Below are 9,121 nucleotides of genomic sequence, written 5' to 3'. Positions count from 1 at the left end.
GACGTGCCTGGTATGGCCAGCTCCCAGCGGCTGCATAGCTGGGATTCCTCGGGCAGGGTTCACTCTGCCCACATGCCCAGGGGCTGCTCCATGCCTGGGCTCCACTCCCACCCCACAGCCCCCCCCCCGACCTCCTCCAGCCCCTTTCCCCCCCAGCCCTCATTCCTCCCTGCAGCGCTTCCTCCTCCCACACCCGCTCCAGCTCCTTCCCCCCAGTCTCCTTCCTCTGCAGCCCCGATCCCCAGCCCCCACTCTCCAGGCATGGCTGGCAAATGTGATTTAGGGAAGCAGAACCTGCTGTTGAGGGCCTGGGGGGAGCAGGGCAGGGAGGGGTCCGGCAGGGAGCCCCATGCCCAGAGGCTGAGTGAGTGGCAGGCAGCTCCATTGCCTGCCCCCCATCCCTCCCCAGAGCCCAGCCCGGGCAATGTCTTGGGGGGCCTGGTGCCAGCCCGCCCAGATGTGGTTCAGTGGCTCACAGCACTGGCCATGGGGCGGCTCAGTGGCACTCAGGCCACGGGCACGGGTGGGGCCCCCTTGTTCCAGGACGGTGTCGGCTGGCCCGGTGCCAGGGGCCCTCCAGGGCGCTGCTGGTGAAGGAAGACGAGCGACCCTCCCCGGTGTGCAACTCAACTGGATTTTAATGAGCTCAGTGAGGAGGGGCGGAGGGTGGGGGGGTGCGGCCAGGGGGGGGGGCACAGACGGCGCTAACACCGGACATCTACCATGTCAATCTTGTGCACGCCCCCAAGCCCCTACCAGTGAGCCCACCCCAACTCGGCTGCCCAGCGGGGAGGGGGGGGGACACGCCCCCTTGTGCTCCTGTCCCTGCCCCGCGGCCGGTGAGAGTCCAGCAGGGGTCGCTGTGCTGACGCCCCCCGCCCCCCGCGTGCCGAGCCGACTTAGCTGGCGCGGGCCCTAGGGGTCTGTGCGCCGCGGGGGCGGGCCGGGTTCAGTACTCCCAGAGCGTGGCGCGGTGCAGGGACTCGGCGTCGGCGCGCAGGGTGCCAGCCAGGTCCCCCCGCAGGTATTTCCCGCTCTTCCCCCGGACGGCCACGCGGCCGCGCTCCCGGAACTCGAAGACGAAATCCTCGGCCGTCTCGCCGTCGCTGCAGACGGCACCGCTGCTGGCGACGTGCCAGAACTTGCCGCCGAGGCCTGGGGAGAGAGCGGAGGGGGCGGGTGAGGGCAGGGCCCCGCCGGGCCGCGCCCGCCCCCTCTCCCCTGCCCGGCCCGGCACTCACCCCGGATGTGGTAGGCCCCGTCACTGAAGAGCAGCTGGAAGACGTCGTAGGTGGCCCGGTTGGCGTCCAGCAGGTTGGAGCCGCGGTGGCAGCAGACGAAGCCGTGGTCGCCCCGCAGCACCAGGATGGGCCGGTTAATCAGCTTGAGGACGAACTCCTCGTCTTCCCCTGGGGAGCGCGGCAGGGCTGTGGGCAGCGGCTCGTGGGGCAGCCCTGCCCAGCGGGGCCACAGCCACACCCCCCCGCTGGGCACCAGGCAGCCCCTGCTCTCCCCAGTAGCCCTGCCCCGTGACAGCCCGGGGGACGTCACCCTCCACCGGGGGAGCAGCACCTGGGGCTCGTTGGCACAGGGTGGGCGTCGCAGCTGCAAACCCCTTCTCACCCACCGCCCCCCAGCAACGCTGCCCTTGGCCTGGCCCTGCAGGCGCTGAGCCCCAGGCTCGGGGGACGGGGCAGGGCCTCCTTCTGCCCCCCCGGCTGAGGCGGGACTTACCAACGGAGTCGCTAACTGCGGCCAGCTGCCCGTTCTTCTTGGCGCAGATGTACTTGCCGTTGCTGGCCTTGAGGGCCACCCGCCGGCCGCGCCACTCGATGTCGAACATGGTGTTGGCGGCACTGGGGGGCGAGCGAGACAGGCCGAATCAGAGACAGGCTCCGGAAGGGGAAGCTTGGGCCGGGCAGGGGGCACCCAGCAGGTACCCGCCAGAAGGTGCCAGCACTTGCCCCCAGCACAGTGCTCCAGCAGCCAGAGACCCCGTGAGTTTTACAGCCTGATCCCAGCTCCCCGATGCGTGCTCTGCCACTCAGCCCCCTAGGGCTGGCCCCGGGCCTGATTCTCCCTTTGTCCTGCTGGTGCCCCTCCCCCCGGTGCCCTCGCTCCTGGCACAGGAGCCTTGCCTTGGCCCCAGGAGCTGGGGCTGTGGTGCTGGCCAGCTGAGTGCTGCAGTCTGGCCGAGCGTGCCTGGGGAGCGAGCGGGATGGTGCGCGTACTCACACGCTGGTGGCAGTGACCTGGATGCCCCCGTGGGACACCAGGGTCCAGGAGCTGCCCGCGTTGGAGTGGAAGATGCACTTCTTGGTCTCTCTGTCAATTTGCATCTGGAAGGTCTCGTGGGTCATCTCCTCATCCTGGTTGGCCGAGACATTGACACCTGCAGGGAATGAGGAGGGCGTGGGGCGAGGCTGGGGGTCAGGACTGAGGGGCACAGGCAGAGCCGGGGGGAGGCAGAGCCCAGGGCTGGGCTAGCAGGGGCTGCGGGTCAGGATTAATAGAGGACAAGGATGTGACTTTTTGGCCCATTCCCTGCTCCTATGGATGCATGGCCCCTTTTCCCCAAGGTCTCGCTGGCATTGGGTAGCTGCTCAGGCCGGAGGGGCACTGGGGAGCCCCCCAGCACCCCTGCATGGCACCTGCCAGGAGCCAGCGTTGCCGGCTCCTGCTGTCAGGGCATGCACCCGGGTCAGCAGAGCATGGCTGACCGCTCAGGTCACGGAGCCCTAATTCCCTTTGTCACAGCCCCGGCCACACCCCGCTCACCCCTCATTTCCGCTGGGCGAGCAGCTGATCTGCGGGCACCCCCCTTCCCCCGCCCAGCAAATCCTCCCAGACAATCGGCACTAATTGGGCTCATTAACCTGATTGCTGTTGTTTCCATCTGCTTAACGATTCAGAAACACAAACCCCCTATTTATAACTCAGTCCTCAGCATCACCTGCACATAAGCCGCTTGGGCCATGCGCAGCCGCGCTGTTAGCCTGCTGCCTGCTGGCTGCATGGGGCAGCCCCATGGCCCCAAACCCGGGTGCTCCACGGGGTGCCCATCAGCCCCCCTGTCTGTGCCCGAGAGAACCACCGGCTCAGCCTGCCGCCAGGAGGCGTTTGTGGTTTATAAGGTGAGCTGGGGCAGGGGGGCACAGGGCGGCTGGGGTTGGTTTATAGAGGCCAGCCCAGGGTGAGACAATGGCTGGCTTCTGCACCCCGGGAGATTGCTGGGTCTCCCCTCACCAGTGTCCTGAATTTGCTGGGTCTCCCTCCAGCGCCAGCTTTTCGTCCCACGCACGACGTCTCCGCCAGGCCGTGCAGCGCGGCTCGCCGGAGGGGTTCAGGAGGACCTATGCTCTCTCACTCCCCCCCCCCGTGTGCACCCCCTCGCACCCCCACGTGTACATATGCACACAGACACATACCCCCCCCAGACCTATGGTCACACGCGCACAGACACCCCCCCATCTGTGCGCACCCCCCACCCCTCATGCTCACCCCCCCGCGTACACATGCACACAGACCCCCCCCCATGTGCAGACACACGCTGACCCTGATACACAGCCTCAGGTCCATGCTCTCTCACCCCCCCAGGCTCACGTGTACACACCCACACCACCTGTGCACGCACACCCAGACTCCTGCTCTCACTCCCCCCCCTTGCAGCACCGCGCGCAGGCCGGGTTACTATGGCAACGGAGCAGCAAGCAAAGCCCCTCGGCGGAGGGAGTGTCGCCCGTCGGGCCCATACGGCCCAAGCCCGACTCACCGGGCGGGGGGAGGAGGCGGCTCGGCGCAAAGGGAGGCAGGCACTGGGCAGCCCCCGTGTCTCCTTCACTGGCAGGGAGGGTGGGGCTGGAGGGGCAGCCCCCCCAGTTGGCATGGTCCCCCCATGACCCCCTGGCAGCGCTGTTGCCATGGGGTGGGCAAGCCCAGCGGCTGCAGGCCAACACATCCCGGAAGGGGGGCTGTGAGCGTGGGTGGAGCAGGGGGCTACTTCACCCTTAATTCTCCCAGCCTCTCCTAGGCTGGGGCCCCTGTGGGGGCTGTGGGGGGATCAGGCCTTGGCTCGGAGACCAGGGGGCCTGCCCCATGCTGCCCCCCCCTCCCACAAGCTCCCTTGAAATCCACCAGGGATGGGCCTGAGCCATGGCTGCCAGCCCATGTCCCGGACACATCCGCTCTGACCTCCCCCCTGCCCCGCAAACAGCGGGAACCCCAGCACCATCCTTCACCTCCACGAGCCACGGTGCCCCAAGGGAAGCCCCTGTTCTCCCCCCACCCCCCGACAGGGGAAGTGGAGGCGACACTCAGCTCCACAGCACCCGGGTTGCAGGTCTGGGGCACGTTCTCCAGGTCCACAACACACGAGCTTCACCCCAACACGCAGCTGGGCCCAGCAGACACCGGCCCCTCCTGGGATGGACGCTGTCTGCCATTGCCAGTGGTCAAAGCTGTGTGGAAATCTGCTCTCTGACGGGCTTTTCTCACTCGCACGCAGAGTCTGCTTTGTTATCGTAGGGTTGCAGACTGGCCTGGGGCCTGTACACCCTGCTTTGTTATCGTAGGGTTGCAGACTGGCCTGGGGCCTGTACACCCTGCTTTGTTATCGTAGGGTTGCAGACTGGCCTGGGGCCTGTACACCCTGCTTTGTTATCGTAGGGTTGCACACTAGCATGGAGCTGTGCACGCTGATTTGTTACTGTAGGGTTGCTGGTGAAGCAGTTTACAATTTGCTGGCTTTCTGACGTCCAGAAGCCATCTCCTCTGCTGAGCTGCATGGGCTGGGCCACCAGATACAGCCAAGAGCCACAGCCAGCCCTGCCCTGTCTCGCCTCACTTCCTTTCCAGCTCTCCTGCGAGAGAGACCCGGGACCCGGCTGGGTTTGGCCAAGCGCCCATCTGCAGGAGTTTGGGCAGGACAGAGGCAAAAGGCCTGTGGTGGCCTCCAGCCGGCACTAACTTGGGCAAGCGTAGCCCACGTTCACACGGGACAGCCGGCAACCCAGGGCTGGGCACCACTCACTCCAGCTCCTGGAGGGGAAAGAACCAGCTTGGGGGGCCTCCTTTGCATTCTCTTACCCAGAATGCCTTTCGGCTTGCCAGGGCTGGGCTCTGGAGAGGACCGGCAGGGGCTCTGCATTGCCCGTGCATGCAGGGAGCTGCTCTGCAGAGAGAAAAGTCTCCCGCTTTGCTGAAGACGCTGCCCCTGGAATGCCTGTAGCTGGTCCCAGGCACTGGCTGGCAGATCCTGAGAGTAACAACAGCAGCTGCACCGGTGAGGATTGCAGGCATGGGGCTGCCATGCGTGGAAAGTGACTGCCAGCAGGACCCTCGTCTGTTCCCCTGGAAACCACAGTCTGCACCTGGCCAGGTGTCTTGGGCCTGGCTCTGGCTCTGGCTCTGGAGAAAGACTATGAGCTGAGGTGGGCTCCGGGACTGGCAGGATGCTGCGTTAGACGGGTCACCGATCTGGTAAGGCCTGGCTAAAATTCACATGCCTGGAGCCTCTCCGTGGGACGTGCCATGGACAGAGGGATTAGCTAGAGGGTGTGATGGATACCAGGCAAAAGCACCCGCTGGGCTGATCCCGCGTGGGAGGAGAGAACAGCACGCTCCCCAGGACTGATGGTCTCCAGGTGCAGCAGGGAGCTAGCTGGGTCATTTGCTGGTGGCCCAGGGATGTGGTTTATTGAAGAACCTACTGGTGTCCCCCACCCCACCATGCGGCACGGGTGCCAGCCAGAGGGGCTGCTCATGACAAGAGAGACGGCAGGGAGAGCCCCTCTGAGCAAACGCGGCACGGGCCGCAGAATGCAGCCAAGGAGCGCAGCTGGAGAAAGGGTGAGTGTCAGCCCCCTCCAGCCAGCCCCACAGCAGGGCTAACTGGGAATCTTGACCCCGGGGGGGCTGGGCCCGAGCGTGGGCTGCCAGTGTGAGTGGGGCGTGCCCCCAGCCCAGACAGAGGGAGCCCGGGAAGGGGTGGGGAGTGCACTTGAAATGCCACCGTGAAAAGGAGGGGGGGGAAAGGGGGAGGAGCCAGGAGAGCCTTGACCAGGCGGCCCCGGAGCTGCACGAGCCCAGAGGGCCTGGTGCCCCCGGCGGGTCCCTCCAAGCTGGCTTGGCTGAAGAGCCATTGCAGCAAGCAGGGCGGCACCCAGGAAGCAGGATCCCCCGGTTCTAGGTGCTCAGGTGTATGGGGCCAGGGCACCCTCCGCCCCCCACTTCTACCGATCATTGGCACAGACTCTGCTGTAGAGGGGGGCTGCCCATGGGGAGGGAAGGGAGCAAAGGGAGGGTCCCTTACCTTGCCGGATGGAGACGTATCGGCCATTGGACGCCAGGAAACACACTTGCGGGTGGCTCTCCTCCAGATCAAAGAGTTCGTCCTTGCCCGGCTTGGAGCTCCTCCCGGCCTTCAGGGTGCCCGTGGGCCCCATGGGCGCCAGGTACTTCCCGTCGCAGTCCTTGAAAGCCAGCTTCCCTGCCTTGAACTCCAGGGTGTAGCCGGTGCGCGGGCCGGGCTCCGGCACCAGGGCGCCATCGTTACGCAGGTACCGGTTGTCGCAGGCCCGCAGGCAGTACCGCTGGCTCTGGAAGGTGAGGGTGATGAGCGCATCCACGCCCCAGGGGATGTTGCTGTCGGTGGAGATCTCGTCCTCCAGGGCGCTCAGATGCGCGTACCGCCTCCGGCTGACGCTCAGCAGGTTGGCCTGCGGGTGGATGGCCAGGTGGACGGTCCACAGCTCGGCCTCGGTGACGGCCTGGGCGAAGCACGACAGCCTGTCTTCCGCGCCCCCGAAGAAGCGCTTGTAGGGCTGAGACTGCAGTGCCCAGCGCCCATCTGACTGGGTGGCAATAGCGAAGCGCCCGTCTCTGCCCGGCTTCTCGGCTTCGCACGACACCTTCCCGTCCTTGTCAGCGGCCAGGTACCTGCCCAGGTGGCTTCTCAGGAAGACCACGGAGCTGTCGGCCTCGTCCTGCTCCAGGCTCCATATCTGCTTCTTCTTCAGGCTAGGTGCCGAGGCGTTGACCTTGTAGCCAAAGCTCTCGGCCGTCAGGTAGCGGTTCTGGCAGTTGATCAAGCCGAACTGGATCTTCAAGACCTGGTGGATCCCGTTGGTTGGCATCTTCGGCCGGGTCCCGGGGAGTGGGGCGCGAGTCGAGGTTCTCCCAGCCCCGCTGAGGACACCGGCGGGTGCGTGCGCACACTCCCTCCCACGCGCAGCCGGCCCCGGGCAGACCTGGACTCGAGCGCAGGGCCTCAGGCCGAGCCGTGCTGACGTGCCGCTGGCCCGGTTCCTGGTCCCTCTCCGCTGGGCGCAGCCTCGCTTGCCTTCATCTAACCTGCAGCCCGGAACGCCAACCTCGTCTGGACGGCTGGCCCCGCAGCCGGCGCCCCTGCACGGCCGCTCCGGCTGACCTCTCCCGCTCCGGCGCGCCGGGGGCTGCAGACCAGGAAAGGCGCGGGCTTAGGCTCTGCAGCCTGGGTTAATGAGACCCAGCTAGGATTACAGAGCGCGCCTGGATGGCACTGGGCTCCGAGCCCTCGGTAGCCAATAGTGGGGCTTGAGCTGACACAAGCGAGGGGGTTGATGCGGGAGACAATGAGCCTCTCCTCCGGGGTTCGGCGCCGCTGGGCTGGCCTCGCAGGCTGTGCACCGTTCCGCTGGGGCTGGGGCCGCGGCTGGAGTCTGCGTCCCTGACCCCCTCCACGTCCGGCGAGCTCTTCCCCTTGCGGCAGGTTCTGCCTCCTTCCTCTGTGCCGCCGAGTCTCCGGTGGCAAACTTGGGCCGCAACCCGATCCGCCCCTGCCGGGGCCGCTCAGCCTTCCCGTGGGCACCCAGCCAGAGTTACGGGCGTCTCTGATTCGGCAGGAGGTCACCTCCAGCCACACGCTGGCCCAGCCACTAAGCTCCTTAACAATTAGCCCGGCCTCTTGATTAGTTTAAACCGTTTATCCCTCTTTGGGCCTCTGGCCTCCATCTGTCCTGCAACCCCTGCTGCTCCAAATCCTCCCCCGGCCCAGGCGGCCCCCAGGAAGGATCCCGGTGCTGCCCGTGGCCGAGTCATGAGCTCAGGGGAACAGTCCCACAAAGAGCTCCACCTGGCTCAGTGCAGCTAGCACCCCGGGGGACAGTCACCCCAGCGCGGGGGCCATGGGGGCAGGGGCGAGGGGGCTCGCAGGCAGCATGCTGGAGAGGAGTTGGCAATGGGACATAGGGATGCCCTAGGCCAGGGCTGGCGGGGCTGCCATCCTGGGGCAGGGGGGAGGGCCCGTCTCTGTGGCCCTGGGGTGTGAGCCCAGCTGGGCCATTGCCCCCATCTGGCAGCTGGGTAGAGCCTGACAGCCCGGGGGGCGCATGGCGTGGGGCGGGAATTGGAGAAGGAGTGGCCAAAGGACCCACGGCCAGGCGATGAGGAAAGAGCTGGGGGAGAGAAGGGGTGGGGGTGGGGATGGGGTGGCAGGCGGCAGGGTCTGAATGGGGAGGAGGGTGGCCCATGGGGGAATGGGATGAAGCCAAGCCAGGGGGCTTGCGCTCCGGCCAGGCCTGGCTGTCCCTGGCCCTGTGGGTCGCTCACCCGGGCTCTGTGGATGCGAGTCCCGGCTGGCGCACACAGTGGGGTTTGGAAGGGCTGGGGCTGCTCACCCCTCTGTGCAGGGTCAGTGCTGACCCCAGAGGCAGGGCCAGGGCATCTCGGCAGGGAAATGCTGGCAGCCCCGTGGGTTGGGGCGTTGAGAGCTGGGCTGGCTGCGTGTGGGGTGGCTTGGCCTGACCCATGGGCATGCTGACTGCTCGGGGATAAGCCCTTGTCCCACTGGATTCAGGGAGCGGCTCCAAAGGGATCAGGGGTGGCCCTGGCCCACAGTGGGGGCCCAAAGCAATGGGTGTCAGGGCACCTGGGACAGAGCCTGCAGCCAGCAGAGTTTGGGGGTGCCAGGGGGTCCCATGGGCTCCTTCCCAATGGGGTACAGTCCCCATGGAGGGGGGCACTGTTACTACTGCAGGGTCCTGCAGCCCAGGGGTCCTTAACCTGACCCCTCATATGTCTTGGGATGTCCTATGTGTCGGGTGACATGTAGTCCCCCAGCTCCTCGGCTCCCCCTTGGCTTCCC

General features: G+C 66.5%; 1 protein-coding gene across 1 annotated transcript; it reads right to left on the bottom strand.

Moving 5' to 3' along the window:
• Positions 1-228: 228 nt before the first annotated feature.
• Positions 229-8,019, bottom strand: FSCN2 (fascin actin-bundling protein 2, retinal). The gene is made up of 5 exons (XM_073310567.1): positions 6,311-8,019; positions 2,236-2,392; positions 1,735-1,856; positions 1,242-1,409; positions 229-1,155 (listed from the first exon to the last, which is right to left on the bottom strand). Exons 1-5 carry the CDS (start codon positions 7,131-7,133, stop codon positions 950-952), a joined length of 1,476 nt encoding a protein of 491 aa, XP_073166668.1. The 5' UTR covers positions 7,134-8,019; the 3' UTR covers positions 229-949.
• Between the last annotated feature and the right edge of the window lie 1,102 nt (positions 8,020-9,121).

The sequence above is a fragment of the Lepidochelys kempii genome, chromosome 14, assembly GCF_965140265.1.
Source record: "Lepidochelys kempii isolate rLepKem1 chromosome 14, rLepKem1.hap2, whole genome shotgun sequence".
NCBI classification, from domain to species: domain Eukaryota; kingdom Metazoa; phylum Chordata; order Testudines; family Cheloniidae; genus Lepidochelys; species Lepidochelys kempii.
Note: the sequence above shows the minus strand (reverse complement) of the source record. Positions and strands in the feature narration are given on the sequence as shown.

Excerpts from the sequence above, each read along its gene's own strand:
- FSCN2 (XM_073310567.1), bottom strand. The coding sequence starts at position 7,133 with ATGCCAACCAACGGGATCCACCAGGTCTTGAAGATCCAGTTCGGCTTG. Across the intron at positions 1,857-2,235 it reads CAGGTCACTGCCACCAGCGT|TGCCGCCAACACCATGTTCG; the intron begins GTGAGTACGCGC and ends CTCGCCCCCCAG. Across the intron at positions 1,156-1,241 it reads CGGGGCCTACCACATCCGGG|GCCTCGGCGGCAAGTTCTGG; the intron begins GTGAGTGCCGGG and ends CTCTCTCCCCAG.